Below are 17992 nucleotides of genomic sequence, written 5' to 3' on the forward strand. Positions count from 1 at the left end.
CCCCCCCAATCTAATGGCTCACTGTGCTAAAATTCTCATTGTGCCCAACCATTGGCCATGTTGGTTGAGGGCTGGAGTGTAATAGGAGGTCCACACATTTCCCACCCCTCCTCTAAGGAATTAGCATGGCAGATTTAGGAAAGATAGGCCACAGTCTTGTTGGTGACATATGCTCACATAAAATGGGATTATCTATGAGAGCCAGCATGGCATAGTGGTTTGAGCGTTGGATTTCGACTCTGGAGAGCAGGGTTTAGTTCCCAGCTCTGCCATGAGACCTACTAGTGACCTTGGGCAAGTCACATGCTCTCAGCCTTGGGGGAAGGCAACATCCTTCTTGAATTGAGGTACCCAATTCAAGAACTAGACACAATATTCCAAGTGAAGCTTGACCAAAGCAGAATGCAGTGGTACTATCATTTCCCTTGATTGAGACACAATACTCCTATTGATGCAATCAAGAATCACATTGGCTTTCTTGGCTGTGTGGTTCTATAAACACGAGAAAAGAGCAGGTTCTGCCCTCCTAGGTCTCCAGTGCTAAATGTTTATGGGGACTTCTGCTGGCACTGTGACGTTACCTTGGATGGGGATGGGGCATTGCTCAAGGAAGTAATAAATAACCCCCTTGTTCAATGAATTTAAAAAGCACATATGTTTGTGCAACCACAGCTTACTTGAGCATAAGGATTGCAGCCCATGTTTCATATTCTGTTCTGTTTTGACATAGGGGTCAGCTGTGAATATCAAGATATGACTCATGGTTTTCCTTATAGCTCAATCTAATGAACCAGTGTCTGACAGAGGATACCTCTGTACTGGCTGCATAAGCTCCCATCACAGATGCAGCCTGCAACTGAGCTACATTTCAAGGGAGCATTTTCAAGGATTTCCCAGCTTTTAGCCCTCCAGATATTTTGTATTTGAACTCAAAGAATCCCTCACCACTGGCCATGCTAGCTGAATCGCCTGGGACATGAAATCCAAAAAAGGTCTGGAAGACCAAAGGCTGACTGCCACTAAGCTAGAGACCCACTAGGTTAGCTACTTTGAGTCCCAGTTTTTTGAGGAAAGTGGGGTACAAATAAATACAATAATAAATATAATAATAGAGTGCTCATTATTTGTTTGGTCATTCATTCATTCATTCAAATATATTTATTTTTTATTTTTTTATTTCGGTATTTATATCCCGCCCTTCAGCCCTAATGGCTCTCAGGGCGGCTTACAATTATTTTTAATCAGACAGTTCCCTGCCCTCAGGCTTACAATCTAAAAGACACGAAACAAAAGGAGAAGGGAATGGTGGAGGAAAAGGGGATGAGGTCCAGTGGTTCTTCTCTCCCTCTGAGGCCTGGACCAAGGCAGATGGATTGGAGGGAGGGCTCTTCCTTCTTCCAGGCTAGCCCTGATGGAGCTGGACCTGCCTGGTGAACTCCCTCTCAGGCCGGCAGATGGCAGTTATGGAGAGTGGAGTCTCCTTCCTCTCAGGCCGGTGGATGGCAGTTATGGAGGGCGGAGTCTCCTTCCTCTCAGGCCACATTCTCTACCAAAATTGTCTTAAAGAAGTTTGATCAGCAGAAGGAATAGATATATTTTCTATGTATGTGTCCTTGACAAATCATTTAGGAACTATGATGGCCGATTTCCAATGCAAAGGGACACCTGGGAGACTGTAAACAAACAAACAAACAAACAAACAAACACTACTTGTTCTTCTAGTCTGGTGGTATAGAAAAGGGAGCTGGTAAGGCAGGGAAAATAGTCTAGTGACATTCAAAATTTCCCAGCTACTTCCCTCTTGCCCTGAAGATGTCCTCAAAATTCTAATTATCTACTTTAAATAAAAAAAAAAACATATTGTTTTTTTTTTAAATCTAATGCTATGGATGCTTCCTCTTCCTTTAACTTTTGTGAATATATTTAAGCTTTCTCCCTTCTTCATGTTGTATTTCTCACTTTTTTTCTCCAAGCAGCTCTGATCTTTTGGGAGCAAGCCTTTTCCATATTGTTCAGAGAACATTTTCCCAGGTTAGGTTGAAACTGTACAATGAATATCTTAGTAAGCAGGGATTTGGAGTTTGCTCAAACTAATACTGAATAAGAAGGAGTGTATGTGTAAACTCTATCTCTCCGCCTCTCTGTAAACTGTATATGAATATGTGTGTGCATAATTTGTTGCTGTTAGCTGCCCTCAAGTCGGTTCTGACTCATGGAGACCCTGTGGATGAGACTCTAAGAATCCCTATCCTCTAGTGTATTGCACAGATCCTGCAAGCCCCTGACCATAACCCCCCTGATTGAGTCTATCCATCTGGTTTGTGGTCTTCCTCTCTTTCTTCTATTCTATACTTTTCCTAGCATTGTTGTTTTTTCTGGTGATCCATGCCTTCTCATTATGTGACCAAAGTATGATAATCTTAACTTGATCATCTTTGCTTCCAAGGAGAGCCCTGGTCTGATCTGTTCAAGAACCCATTTGTTTGTCTTCGTGGCTGTTCATGGTATCCTAAATACTCTTCTCCAGCACCACATTTCAAATGAATTAATTTTCTTTCTGCTTCCTTCACTGTCCAGCTCTCACATCCGTACATGGTAATTGGGAATACAATGGCTTGAACGATTCTGACTATAGTGCTCAGTTGTATTTCTTTGCTTTTCAGTATCTTTTCCAGTTCTTTCATAGCTGTCCTTCCCATTCCTAGTCTTCTTATTTCTTGGCTGCAGTCTCCATTCTGGTCACTGTTTGATCCTAGATATGGGGATTCTTTAACTATTTCAATTTCCTTGTTGTCTAGATTGAATTTGTGTATTTCTTCTGTGGTCATTATTTTTGTTTTCTTTATATTCAGCCTCAGATCTGCCTTTGCATTTTCATCTTTGACCTTCCTTATTAACTGTTTCAATTCCTGAATGTCTTCTGCTAATATTATGGTGTTGTCTGCATATCTTACGTTGTTAATGTTGCTTCCTCTATCTTCACGCCTCCTTTTTTGGATTCTAATTCTGCTTTTCTTTTGATGTTTTTAGTATATAAATTAAACAATAGTGATAGGATGCAACCTTGCCTGACCCCTTTGCCTATTGGGAACCACTCTGTTTCCCCAAATTCTTTTCTGACTGTGGCCTCTTGTCCTTAGTACAGATTCCTTATCGGGACTAACAGATGTAGTGGCATTCCCATGTCTTTGAGTGCATTCCATAGCTTTTTGTGATCTATACAATCAAATGCTTTGATGTAGTCTATGGCTCCATACAGACAGGCCAAAATAAAGCTGCTTCGGGTCACTTTGGAGGTATGCTATTTCAATGATGCATGAGTCCTAAGAGTCCGGAAGCTACGCCAAAGCTGAGCTCTATTCCTTAGGATTGGAACATGGCTTTGGCGCGGCTTCTGGACTCGTAGGACACATGCATCATTTAAACAGCATATCTCCAAAGTGACCCGAAGCAGCTTTATTTTGGCCTGTCTGTAAGGGGCCTATGAAACACATACTGATTCTTTTTTGGAATTCTTTGGTGCACTCTATTAGCCATTATGTGTTTGCAATGTGGTCCCTAGTGCCCCTCCCTTTTCTGAATCCTGCTTGCGCCTCTGGAATTTATCTCTCTGTGTAAGTTTGGAGACTATGCTTCAGAATTTAGAGCATTATTTTGCTTGCACGTGAGAGTAGTGCTATTGTCGTATAGTTGCTGCAGTCTTTTGTATCTCCTTGTTTGTAGATTGGTATGTATATTGAGCATTTCCAGTCTGTTGGCCACCACTTTGTTTTCCATATTTGTTGGCATATTTCAGTTAGCACTAAAGTTGCATCTGTCTGTAGGTACTGTAGCAGTTCAATTGGGGTATCATCTGTTTCCGGTGATTTATGTTTCCCCATTTCCTTTATTGCAGTTACACTTCACTTCTTAGAATTTGGGGTTGGTCTTCATATGGCTCCTCATTATAAATATCATTTATTCCCTCATCTCTTTTGTATCACTCTTCTGTGTGTTGCCTCCAACATCTTTTTATTTCTTCTTGTTCTTGTATTATGTTCTTTTTTTCTCCACAGGGCATCCCTGCCCTCAGTTTGAACTTTAATTTCTAGGATTTCTTTTAATAGAGATCTCTCATTCTTCCCTTTTTGTTGTTTTCTTCTATTTCTGTGCCTTGATCATTGAAGTATTTCTCCTTATCCCTGCATGTCAGATGTTGGACAGTTGTGTTCATACTTCGGGCTTTGTTCCTATCTTCCTTTGCTTTTGCTTTTCTTCTTTCTTTTACTGCATGAAGTTTTCCATCTGTCATCCATTGTTTCTTATCTTTCTTTTTTGCCACTGTTAGTGTTTTCTTGCATTCATCCTTGATTATGTCTTTGACTTCTGTCCACAGTTCTTCAGGCTCCTGGTCAATTATACTCAATAGTTCAAATCTGTTTCTTACATTGTCCTTGAATTCATCTGAAATGTTATTCAGGTCATATTTTGGTATAATGATGGTTTTTGCTTTCTTCTTCATCTTAACCCTGATTTTTGTTATGAGCAGTTTGTGGTCTGTGCCACAGTCAGCTCCTGGTCTGGTTTTGGCCACAAAGATAGAGCTTCTTCATCTTTTTGTAAATGTGGATATTTTAATATGTTGTGAGCCACTTTGATTGTCTCATTACAGAAAAATGGGATACAAATAAGTTTTATTATTATTATTTATTATCTTCTACTTCCAATGATGTAGTCTATCTGGTTTTTGTGTTTACTATCTGGTGATGTCCAGGTGTATAGTCTCTTATTTGGTTTTATGAAGCAGGTATTTGAAATGAATAGACTGTGTACAATACATTTCCATATTTAGACTTCCTGATATTTACTGTTTGAAAACCTGTGACCCATATTAAGTGGAAGGGCAGAGTAATTTACCAGTGGCACTTTGGTCTAACATGAAACCAGTAATGAACAATGTAAAAACAGACTTTTGGTACCATTTACTAGTGGGACATGCCAGCTCTTTTACCCAAAGGAATCCATTTCATCTGCCTCGGCTGCATGCTAAATAAGGCACTTTGTAGCAATTCATGACAAAACATTTGAAAGACAGACTAGTACCCCCCTCCCTCCCCCCAAAAAGGTTGTTGATAGAGGGCTGAATCACATGTTAACTTGACTGAATCTAGGGAATGGATATTTTATAAACTGGGGATGAGACTTGAGCTTGTGAAAAGGACAACATAGCTTAGAACTCAGATTCTTGTGAACTACACTGGATTATTCCAGCCAGATGTGTGGCTATTTGGGGGAGGGATGCTAAAATTAAGACATTGTCCATCAAATCTACTCCTTTAATTCCCCCCAATTTCTAGCATTGTAGCAACTTAAAATTTCAGTTGAAAATTTAGAAATACTAATTTAAAAATGCATCTGACGAAGTTGGCTCAAGTCCATGAAACTCATGGTACCAACTTCTTTCTTTCAGCTGCTTTCAAAGGTGCTACAAGATCCCTTTGTGTACTGATTTAGAAATAAAGTTTAGTCATCCAAACAAAAGGCAGGAAAAGTTACTAAGGGAATGAAAAGACATCTGATATAAGAGTTCTAGGTGTGAATTATATTCTATGTCTTACTCTCTGCGATGCAGGAAATTCAGTGTCTGATAACAGAAGGTATGGTATCCCATACGCTGCAACTTGCACTGAAATCAGCTTTTGTCCTAATTTTTGTGCGTGACTAAATTCATTCATCCTCAGTTGTCTAAGTTACAGTGCTTACTGACTGTGAATGGTTTTTAGTGTATGTGGCTTAGAATACTGAACAAGACTAAGATGCCACCTGGCTTGGTTGACAGTTGATATAAAATTATTCCATAACAGACAGTGTGCTGCTAGGATCTGATTTTGTTAGACAGGCATCTGCAACAGCCAGCATTTGGAAAAACATGTTGTTACCACTCCTGCAGAACAACACCTATTTATATTTGGGCTTCCAGTTGATTTCTAATTCAGCTGTGTTTGGAATTTAGCATGATTTCAGTCACCTCCTGCCTCACTCAGAAATATTCTCAATATAGCAATAGAGTCAGGCCTTTTACTTAAATGCAGAAGCCTTTATAACTCAGCATGCTCTTGGCAGGGTATTTGCTTTGAATATTGACTCAGTAGTTTAATTTTCTAAGCTTTGAGATATGCTACATTCAATGGAGAGAGGCACTGCAATTTTATCTGTGCTTGTGATTTTAACTACGTAAGGAAATTCATGTTGCCCACAGCCAGATTTGACTGTGAATGATTATATAGCAATGTTGCTAATGGGCATTAGTGTAACTAATTTGCATCATCCAGCCACCCACCTGCTCCCACCAAAAGGAAGACAAGGAGCATGGAATCGCATAAAATATGTACTGATGCAGATTTAGAAATATTTACTATTGTTTCAATAGAAATGCAGGTGGCTTTTGTATTCACAGATTCTGCATCCACAGATTCAATAATGCATGTCTTGAAAATGTTTTTTTTTTTTTAATCCAAAAAGCAAACCTTGATTTTGCCATTTTATATAAGGGCCACCATTTTACTATGTCATTGTGTATAATGGGACTTGAGCATCCACAGATTTTGGTATCCACAGGACGGGAGTAACCCCCAATGGATCCCAAGGACCCACTGTACAGTAATCTTACCACTGAGAGGAAAACTGTGACTGATCTGCTGTCCAGGGTGAAACGGATTGTAGATAACTTCTTGGGATTCAGTGGTAGATGCTGATGCTGATATCAGCATCCTTATGCTGGCAGTTCAGGAGCACAAAAGCTGTTCCTTTATCCTCACCGGCACAGTGGTAGCCAGACAATGCCCAAGTATATCTTCACAGCCAGTTAGTGGCCATGTGAGTCAGGGAGCAGAGTTGTGCCTGGGCATTTTCCAATTGCTCCTTCATTGTAAGGGGGAAAGCATTCTACAAGAAACTACATTCTACAACTGAACACAGAGGTACTTCAATGTCCGAAAGAGTACTTGTGCTGCTGTTACATCGGTGGATGTCTATAGGAGAATTTGTTCTTTTATTTCTGAACCACACTTCACATTAGACATTTCATTAGACAGGGCTGCTCTCTGTATAGTAGAGCACATGGCCTGAAATGGAAACTGTCATAGTTTCTGCTGCCCAGATAGGAACTTTCACCTTCTTTCCAGGGCATGGTTGAAGGCGCATAAGGCCACAATCTTGCTGACACTAAGCAGGGACAGGCCAAAATAGTGCATGAAGGAAAGATCCCCTGAGTGGAGGGGTCTCAGTGGTCTTTGTTGTAAACAGAAGCACCCAAGAGATGAATGGAGTGAGCTGTATTCTAATGGTAATGTGGACAATTTTTTAAAAATTGTGCAAACTTTTCCTTAAATACCCATTTAGTCTCCTGTTTTCTCCTTATATTAATACCTTTCTTTTTGAGGACTGAGTTTTATTGATTGTTTTGTTAGACTAAAATAATTCTGTGTGCAAATGAGTCCAAGGCAGTTTGGTTCACAGGCACAGAGATCAGCAAACCAATACAGGTTGGGTGGAATTAAAAAGCCCATTCATTGCCGCCAACAAGGCAATTTGAGTTCTCATGTTGCTCCTTTAATTCATATAAACAAATGTTGGAAATGATGACTATGGATGGTAAAAGATGAAAAACGTGCTGTTTTGATGCCACCTGGCATACTGTAAATGCCAAACTGATCCAGAAGGTATGTATGTTGCCAAGTGAAATATAATGGAAGCCTTCTGCAGTGCTGCAGGAATGGTCAAGGATTATGAAGCCAGGCAACAAGATGGCAATAAAAGCTGGCTAGGACAAAGGGAAGCAGAGGCACTGTCTCAGAGGCATACTTTCTTTGGTCTGGCAAATCCTTAAACAAAAACAGCAGTCATGTTTTGCATTGGCTGAAATCTTTTCATTCTCCCCACAGACAGCTTTCCATTTACAGATAGAAAAGAAAATACTAGAATCCACCATTAATTTGTTTGCATCTATCTGTCTTTCAGATGTGACTGTAGTTAATATGAAGATTTAAACAATTATATCAGTGCAGAAATAATGCCATCTGGAATTCTGGGATATGTAGTTTTAAAAGCCTTCTCTGCCAAAATGTGCTGGTGCTTCACAAGACTACAAATCCCAGGACTCTGTAGTATGGCGCCAGGGCAGTCAAAGTGGTGTCAAATTGTATTAGAGAGGCCATAAGCATGAACCTTGAAAGGTCAGATGACCTTTAAGTGAAAGAATAAAGGGCATGTTTATCAACTTTGCAGATGACACCAAATTAGGAGTAGTAGTTAATACCCTAGAGGAGAAGATCAAAATTCAAAATGACCTAAATAGATTAGAAAGTTGGGCCAAAACTAACAAAAGGAATTTCAACATGGAGAAATGTAAGGTACTACCTTAAGGCAAAAAACCTGAAACGCACAGATATAAGATGGGGCAAACCTGGCTTGAGAATAGTACATGCGAAAGGGATCTAGGAGTCCTAGTAGACCACAAGTTGAATATGAATCAACAGTGTGATGCAGCAGCTAAAAAGGCCAATGCGATTTTAGGCTGCATCAATAAAAGTCTAGATCAAGGGAAGCAATAGTGCCACTCTATTCCACTTTGATCAGGCCTCACCTGGAATACTATGTCGAATTTTGGGCACCACAATTTAAAATGGGTGTTGACAAGCTGGAGTGTGTCGGGGGGAGGGGGTAGCCAAAATGGTGAAGGGTCTAGAAATCATGCCTTATGAGGAGAGATTTAGGGACTGGGTGTGTTCAGCCTGGAGAAAAAGAAGGTTAAGAGATAATATGATAGCCCTGTTTAGCATTTGAACAAATATTGAGGATGGAGCAAGCTTATTTTCCTTTGCTGCAGAAAAGCAGACCCAGAGAAATGGATTCAAATTAGAGGAAAAGAGATTCCAGCTCAACATTAGGAAGAACCTCCTGATAGTAAGAGCTGTTTGACAGTAGAACACACTTCCTCAGAGTGTGGTGGAATCTCCTTTTTTGGTGTTTTTTAAGCAGAGTCTGGATGTCCATCTTTCAGGGGTGTTTTGATTGTGACTTCCTGCATGGCAGGGAGGTTGGACTGGATGGTCTCTTCCAACACAATGATTCTATGAACTTCTGACAGTCAAAGACCTGAGGGCATGTGGAAAGAACCTCTATAATTGAATATTGCTACTTCCCTGCTATGTACATTTCCTCTTGAAAGTCACAGAGAAAGGTTTGTCAAGCCTAAAGCATTAGGTCAATCTTTCTGCTAGCCCCCATTGCATTTTCCCACACCTGATCCTATTCCAAACTCCCTGGGGTTGTCCTGAAGGTATTATGCTTGATTAAATCAGTGTCACTGCCATTAAGCAAAAACATTCCTTTTGTAACTCTGAAGTTAAAACCATCAACTAGGTGGGAATCCCATTGCTTCTGGTATTCCTGAAAAATCAACTCAAACTGCCTCAAGTAAAGTTTGGCCCATAAATATCCCTGGTTGGGCACTCCGGTTTCAGTCTCAGTTGGGGTCAAGCAGACATGCTGTTGGATTCCATCTGAAAAGTCACAGATTGCCAGCCAAATTCAGTCCCAGGTAGCAATCTGAGTCCAATCCACTCTGCATCCACTCCTCAGATTGGCATTTGGCTTCTGGGCTGGTAAGCATTGCCCATTGCACTCCCCTACCACATTTTTCTGTACCTTAGTTCTTGTGTGTGTGTGTGTATGTGTATAAGTGCTTCACATGAATGTTGACATCCCTCTTGTTGTTCAAATAATAAAATTGAGTTGTACTTAGTACTCTGGAGTTCTTGTTTTTCAGAACCAGTAAACATAGGCTGAAAATCCCTGCTAGTGTTACCCTGGCCCTCTTGTTGCTCCCAATTGAGCTAAATCAATGTCCTCATTGAGTACAATTTAGGCAACCCCCTGCAATTTAGGTAACAATAGCCTCAACTTCATATTAGACTTTCCTGATTCAGGATCTCAGCCAACATTTTCTCTTCACCACATTCCATAATGTTTCGAGTCACTTGCAGTATTCCCTCTTGGTATTCAAAACTTTCAATGTATTCAGTAGTCATGTGAATCTCTGCTTCAAGAGGGACAGCACATTCCCCAGCAAACTCCACATCTTCACTGCCCCATGAGCAGTGAGAATAGAGACCCAGAGTAGTTAAGCATAGAATATCAGAAAATATATAAAGAGAGAAAAGACAGAGATAAAATCCATTCTCTCCATGCTGGAAGCAGAAATAATTAGGGCTAGAGAAAAGTTCAGAAGAAAGCGGATTATGGTTATCATTGCTAAACACAACTGTTTGTTTGGTGGCAAAGGAGATAACACCTGGACAGCCACAAAAATCAAAATGGGACATCACACACTTTGCTAGACAGTGCCCCCTTTATCCTACAGTGCAACACAGCAAATCACAGCAAATTACCCCAAAAGGAAGAGAATCAGAATTTTCATGAAGACAAATCTTGTCTGAGTCTGATTAATTCTGGAGGAAAATTGTCTGACGAAGAATAGATAATATACAAAAACATCACAGGACACCACAGGCATTGCCTGAATCATCTCAAAGCAAACTACCCCCCTTGTCCAACAGACACAGAAAGTGACATATAATAATAACCCAACCGGATTTTGTCTAGACTATGTATTTATTTGTTATTTCTATTTCTCCTGGCATTTAACTCATGAATTGGCTAAGAACAAATGGTCACTGATAAGTATTTTGGGGGAAAGGTATGAAAACTGCCTCTCTTTTTTACCACATAAATTAATACGAGCTGTTACTATACATGGGGATGCCCATAGGGCATAGAATCATAGAATCATAGAGTTGGAAGAGACTGCAAGGGCCATCCAGTCCAACCCCATTATGCCATGCAGGAACTCTCAATCAAAGCATCCCCAACAGATGGCCATCCAGTCTCTGTTTGAAGATCTCCAAGGAAGGAGACTCCACTACACTCCGAGGAAGGAGTGTGTTCCATTGTCAAACAGCCCTTACTGTCAGGAAGTTCCTCCTAATGTTGAGGTGGAATCTCTTTTCCTGGAGCTTACATCCATTGCTCCAGGTCCTATTCTCTGGAGCAGCAGAAAACAAGCTTGCTCCCTCCTCAATATGACATCCCTTCAAATATTTAAACAGGGCTATCATATCACCTCTTAACCTTCTCTTCTCCAGGCTAAACATCCCCAGCTCCTTAAGTCATTCCTCAGACCTTTCACCATTTTTCCAGACCTTTCACCATTTTAGTCGCCCTCCTTTGGACACGCTCCAGTTTCTCAATGTCCTTTTTGAATTGTGGTGCCCAGAACTGGACACAGTATTCCAGGTGGTGCCTGACCAGAGCAGAATATAGTGGCACTATGACTTCCCTTGATCTAGACACTATACTTCTATTGATGCAGCCTAAAATCGCATTGGCCTTGTTAGCTGCCGCATCGCATTGTTGACTCATGTTCAACTTGTGGTCTACTTGGACTCCTAGATCCCTTTCACATGTTGTCTCCTTAAGCCAGGTGTCCCCCATCCTATATCTGTGCATTTTATTTTTCTGCCCTAAGTGCAATACCTTACATTTCTCTCTGTTGAAGTTCATTTTGTTAGCTGTGGCCCAGCTTTCTAGTCTATTCATGTCATTTTGAATTTTGATCCTGTCCTCTGGAGTATTAGCTACTACTCCTAATTCTCTATTGTGTACATACACATCTCTGCATTCAGTTCCATCCTGGGATTTGACTTAATGCCCCCATGTTTGCAGGATGTTATAAACAGGAAAAGTGTCTATGCTTGGGAGGGTTATGGGAGCTGTATTTCAGAAACAAGATTTCCAAATTCTAGCTCGGAATGATGGAATAAAAGGATCTGGAAAAAGCTTCTTGACCATCATACAGCCACTGTTGTAGGACTAGAATTCCACTCACACAATGACTCTTTCCTAGTTTTTCCTTCTCAACCCCACAAACATGCTCTGAAGGATTCTCCACCATTGCAAAATAGATTTGGAAAGCTGGAAGAGGGACCTCAAGGAAAAGGGAAGATCCAGCCTGCTAGCAGAAGCTGTTCCATCATCAGGGGATAAAACCATGCAACAACCTGTAACAGGATCTGGTCCTGGAAGCTAAATTCATACCGACTTTTTGTTTTTTGGGCTTTTTTAAACATGCTGGGATGAATCCATGCTGAATGTGATTTATCTTAGTTTCCAAACATTCACTGACACACTGTGGCAAAATGAATGAACTGCAGCCTCTCAGTCTGTAGGCCAAAAGAGTTGTTGTTTTTGTTGTTGTTGTTGTTGTTGTTGTTATGTGGCTTCAAGTAGTTTTTGACTTATGGTGACCCTAAGGCAAGCCTATCATAGGGTTTTCTTGGGAAATTTCTTCAGAAGGAGTTGCCATTGCAGAAAGGGGCTGACCTGGAAATGCTGTATAACATTTCTTTTTCTTTAACTTTCTAGCACAGAAGTGAAGTTTTAGCAGGAATCTGTGAGAAATTTCATTTCTTTTGGCTTTGTTAGCTACTCACATCTTTGAAAACTTAATGCATTGGGACTCTTCAAGGAAGGGCTAGCTAAGGGCAGAGTCAGATACTCACTGAAGATATTAGTCAGTAGCAAGTTTCCCTATTGGGTTGAACATATGACATCAAGTGGCCATCTCAGAAATGGGGAAGAAATAGCTTAATTGATGTTCCTGTACTGCAGCTACCAATATCCCTCACCATTACTGTGAAAAGGCCTCTAAAACCATTTTACATAATAATTTTGGCAAGCAACTAGAAACCATTGCTCTTTACATCAGCAAAATAACTGCACTCTTGCTCATTACATATGGCTTCATTCCACTTTTTCAGTATCCCCCCCCCCCCCCTTCAAGTACTGTAATTACTTGCTGGTAACCACATTGCTTACAGCTGATTATTTCCAAGGTCTGGGAAGACATATAAGGTTACCAACCAAAGATTATGCCACCTGAACAGATGAAAATCGGGACGCATGTGGCTAAGCAACACTGTAGTGTGATCAAGAGGGCAAAAGTGTTGCATGAGAACTAGAAGAGGCTCCGCTGTTTGCTTTTGCCTCAGCCTACTGAGAAAGTCAAGAATCCACCCCTCTTCCCCTCTCCCTGCTCCTGAGTGGATAAGCAAGAGTGCAGTTATTTTACTAATGTAAAGAGTAAACGGTAGTGGAGTGCAGACTATTTTTACATTTTGGACTCAGGTTGCAGCAAATGAAATAAGCCAAGGATAGAGGGAGAGAATGGGAGAAGCAGAGAGAAACTGGGGCATTATGAAAGCAGCTGAAAAAGTGGAATGACATAGTAGGCACAGCTTAAAGCTATGGTATGCACCAACCCTGCCCATGAACCCTCAGGTGTACAAGCACCTCTAAAGATCTCTATCCATTTAGTATTAATGCCAGCAAGAAAGCTTGGGCTACATTTCACTGAATGCACTTAAAGTCTTTTACATTTATATTTATAATTGTTTATTTAATTTATCTCTTGCCTTCATCCCATTATGGGATCCATATTGGCTTCCCCAGGATGAAGAATCTCATCTTATTAGGGTTTCCAGTCATGGGAAAATTTGTAAGTGTATTGAGCTGAAGGCACTTTCAAACACTGTCCTCCAAAGTAGAGCTTTGTGCTCAGTGTGCAAAGATCTACAGAAGAGCTGAGTATGTGGAGATGTTGCATGGTGCCATCTCACTTTTTACACTTGTAAAAACAAAATATGGACACCTGCACATAGCTACAGAGCTTGTGGGTACTTGTTTGACCTCTGTAGGAAGCAGGGAGCTGGGCTGGATAAGAGGTTGATAACAGACCTAGAGTGCATCTACAAAGGCCAAATAAAATTATCTTACGTAGTTTTCACAGCATGCTGTCCAAATGATGTATGAGGTGACTGGAGCTGAATCTGGGGCTTTTCATCACCTCAGGACTTTAGTCTGAAGGGGGGGGGGAGTGGGCATCAATGTCAGGTGTGAGTGGAACATGCAGATATTTATATGCATGTGTGGACTGTGCTCCATAGCAATGTTGGTATGAGGCTGAGGGGGAATTCAGAAATATGCATTTTCACATGTATTGGGGCAGAGCATACTGTGATTTCTCACACCAATGTGTATTCAAACAGGAGAACTGTTTGAACAGTTTGTACCAAACTTGCCTTGCTGTGTGTAGACAAACCCATGGTCATTGTGGATCAAGGTAACCTGGACATTCCTATCAGTGTAGATGCACCCTTAGATTCAATGAGCAAATACAACCCAAGGTAGCACATTCTCAGTTCCATTTTCTGTCCCCTTATGGCTGTAATATTGGTCAGGCATCCTATGGAAACAAGGAACCTCACTCAGGTCCTCTGCAATTGGTGGGAATTCCATAGATCTGACAAGCTGCAAATCTGCCTCCTCCCAAAATACAGACCAGCCTTCAATAACTGGGCCTAGATTTCTATTATGTTAACCTTTCCATTATATTCAGCTGCAACTCAAATGATCCTACCTCCAACTATATTGCCTGTGGGATTATGAGAATTGTACTCCAACACATCTGGAGAGTGCCAAGTTGAGGAAGACCTATGTAGGCATTTGCTGTCTACTGCTGAAATAGCCTATAGACTTGGCACCCTAAGTAGTTAATCCACCCTGCACCCATGTTTTGTCACAGCCCCGAGCACAGAAACTGGCCTAGTGAACCCAGTGAAAGAAAGGCAAGAAAAATCTGAGTCACCTCATTTTCATAAGGGCACTCATCTCCACACCACACAGTTTTAACACTAGGCCCTGTCATATAAGATCCTGAGGTTTGTAATTTAGTTGGGGATTTTGGGTTATTTGCTAGAGAGTTCCACATCACTTCTTTGAATTACAGAGCTAAAGCTCTTTAGTGCTACAAATACTAGGATTTCATAGGACAGGAGTAGAAGGCCAAAGTGTGGCCTTCTACATGTTATTACAGCATCCTGCAGCATTTTCTGTGCTGGCCAGGGATGTACAGATGGATAGATTGACTGATTTAACTCCCCACTTTTCTTCTAATATGGGACCCAAAACAGTGCACAGGTAAGATGAAAACTGAAAATTGCAGCTCAAAAGTATATGGAAAGACACACTTTGCTCATTCTTCTGTATGATGACATCTCAGCAGTTACAGTGGTGTTAAAGTGTCATAATTGTGCAGCACCGAAACCTTCTAACAGACATGTATTAGCGGGAACACTTTAGTTATGAGTCTTATTCAAAATGGCATGTGTTTGCTAGCCACACCTCCTGCTCCAAGATCCTTGCTTTTCTCTGGCTGGCTGTTTCTCAATGTTTCTTTCACTATACTGACTCTTCTCTGCCAATACAGTTTGTGTTGCAGTATGGAAAAACCATCACATGAGAACAGTTACCAATTACTTCATAGTAAACCTCTCCCTGGCTGATGTCCTTGTCGCCATCACTTGTCTTCCAGCAACTTTACTGGTGGATATCACAGAGACCTGGTTCCTTGGTGATGGCCTTTGCAAGGGGATTCCTTATCTACAGGTATTGACTGCTAGGTTTGGATTATACATTTTTTAAAAAGAGAGTGTGTTATGGAAGCTATGATTAGGTTACTGCATTATTTATTCAATTATTGTATTATTAATTTATATTCTACCTTTTTCCCATTGAGCTCAAGGCAGCATAGAGTACATGGCTTTTCTTATCCCTGCTTTATGCAAACAACAACCCTGTAAAGTAGGACAGACTGAAAAAAACCTGAATGACCCAAGTGAATTTCATGGCTTGATGAGGCTTTGAACCTGAACCTCCTAACTTCTGGTCCAGTATTTTGACTGCTGTCTCACATTGGATCATGCAAAGACTGTTTTAAAAATTGCAATAGTACAGTATTGTTCTTTTAAAAGCTTATTGTTTCATTTGTGAATTCAAATGAAATCATATTGTAAGATAGTACTGTAAATACCACAACTGCCTCTGTTAGGCACTTACAGAGAATGAGCTAATATGAATATGTATGTATTCTTAACATGAGATATCTTGTGTGTGGAGTAGACTGATGCACATGTGAATTTGAGGCAGGAGAGTTTCCAATTGTGAGAGGAGGAAGAGAAGGACATAGGATTGTCCCTCTCGGTCTGATCCCTTTTTCACACAAATCAGTGATGAATTCAGGAAATACCAAGTTTAGCTGGCCTTGCTAAACAACAGTGGCAGTGACTTTAGCTCAATGGTTCCCAAACTTTGGACCTCCAAGTGTTTTGAACTTCAACTCCCAGAAGCCCAGCCAGCTAGGCCAACAGTAAGGAATTTTAGGAACTGAAATCCAAAACATTTGGAGGACCAAATGTTTGGGAAGCGCTGATTTAGCTGAATGTGCCAATTGGGGTTCCTCTATGTGCAGTGTTCAATGTGTATCAAGGTCTTCATGCAATCGGGAACTCTGTTCGTACAGCTGTATTCATAATGTGCATTGCAAACAGGAGCATCCCTACCAGGCGAGAAACTGAAGTGGCAAATGCAGCAAGGGGCTGAAAGAGAGAGATGGACTGTAGAGTTACCACATCTCTGGATGACAGTCGAAATCTGAAGGAAGTGCTATGCTTTCTCAGTTCTTTAGCACACCTATAACTGCTGGGCACCTATTGCTGTCTGCTCAACCATAAAACACTCCCCCTACAGCTCTGCTATATACCTTATTTGCTAGATTTACCAAATAGTGGTCATATTAATTCAGATACCTGTCACACCTATTTCCACAATCGTCTGGAACGGAAGTAGTAGGCCCTCTTCACCTTTTCTTACTTGGGCTGTGCAACCCATCCTCTGGCTTCAGGATTTACACCTGAAATCTCAGGAAACAGGAAAACACTGACTTCACAACCCCAGACAGGTCTGCCCTTTGCCCCTAAGCTACCCCACTGCCAACACTTTCTCACTGATATTTATAATGCTTTTATATTTTCATTTGATTGCTATTGTATTTATATTGTTTATTGATTTTGTTTTGTTTAGGTATTGGTCAGAGGATTGGGAAGGGATTATTTGTATCATATTGTATTTTCTATATTGTATTTTCTTACTGCTGTTAGCCGTCTGGATTCCCCGTGATTGGGCAGCATACAAATAAATCTGTATTATTATTATTATTATTATTATTATTATTATTATTATTGTATTGATTTTATTTCTGTCCTGCATTTCTGCTTGCACAGGATCCAAGGAGATTGAAAGGTTTGCAGTCAAGTGGATACCTGTTAATGGGGTTAATGAATTCTGTTAATGGAGTGGCAAGAAACAGTAGTGTCCCTTGCCTTGGGCAACAGAGTATCTTGGCTAAACCCTGACTGCAAACAAATGTCATAATTCAATCTCTTCTCGTTGCATTACTGTTAAAAAGTAGCAAAAGAATAAAAGCTCAACTGCAGGAATTTTGTTGGTACCAAAAAAGCATTTTTTGATTTTTAGTCAGTCAGTCAGTCTGTCCATCTATCTGTTCCCCCCCCCCCCATATATGTGTGTGTGAGAGAGAGAGAGAAAGAGAAAGAGACAGAGACAGAGACAGAGACAGATCTGATAAGTTTTGAAATGCAAACCAAGTGGAGGAGGTGTTTTAAACCTCCTGTGTTGTTGCATGATGGCTCTAATCCAGATCAAGGCAACACTCACTTATTCAAAGGTAAAAAGGAAAGAAAGAAAGATAACTTGATCTGCACGGCACATATTTAAAATAGCATGCTGTTTAGCTTTTAATCACATCTAACACCTCAAGACAAGTGAAGGATAAGCCTATTTTCTGGGCTATGCTTCTTTAGACCACACACAGACGCTCATGTGGTATGCTGCTTGTCTTTACCTTCTCCTTCCCCTCCTCCTCCACCCCTTCGAAAACAAACAAACAAACAAACAAACAAACAAACAAACAAAAAATCCCTGCACATGGAAAGCTGACATGGGAAGGAGAAAGGATTTGTGTCCAGCACTTTCCTTA

At 40.7% G+C, this 17992-nt stretch overlaps 1 protein-coding gene across 1 annotated transcript in view; it reads left to right on the forward strand.

The window, feature by feature from the left end:
* Nucleotides 1-17992, forward strand: part of LOC149311477 (orexin receptor type 2-like) — a 46821-nt gene that overhangs the window by 15201 nt on the left and 13628 nt on the right. The window contains exon 2 of the mRNA XM_089529510.1: nucleotides 15365-15543. Coding sequence (XP_089385636.1) covers nucleotides 15365-15543 — 179 coding nt within the window. The remainder of the gene's footprint in view (nucleotides 1-15364; nucleotides 15544-17992) is intronic.

This window comes from Sceloporus occidentalis, unplaced genomic scaffold (assembly GCF_023333645.1).
Source record: "Sceloporus occidentalis isolate IW3139 unplaced genomic scaffold, rSceOcc1.0.p SCAF_6, whole genome shotgun sequence".
NCBI classification, from domain to species: Eukaryota; Metazoa; Chordata; class Lepidosauria; order Squamata; family Phrynosomatidae; genus Sceloporus; species Sceloporus occidentalis.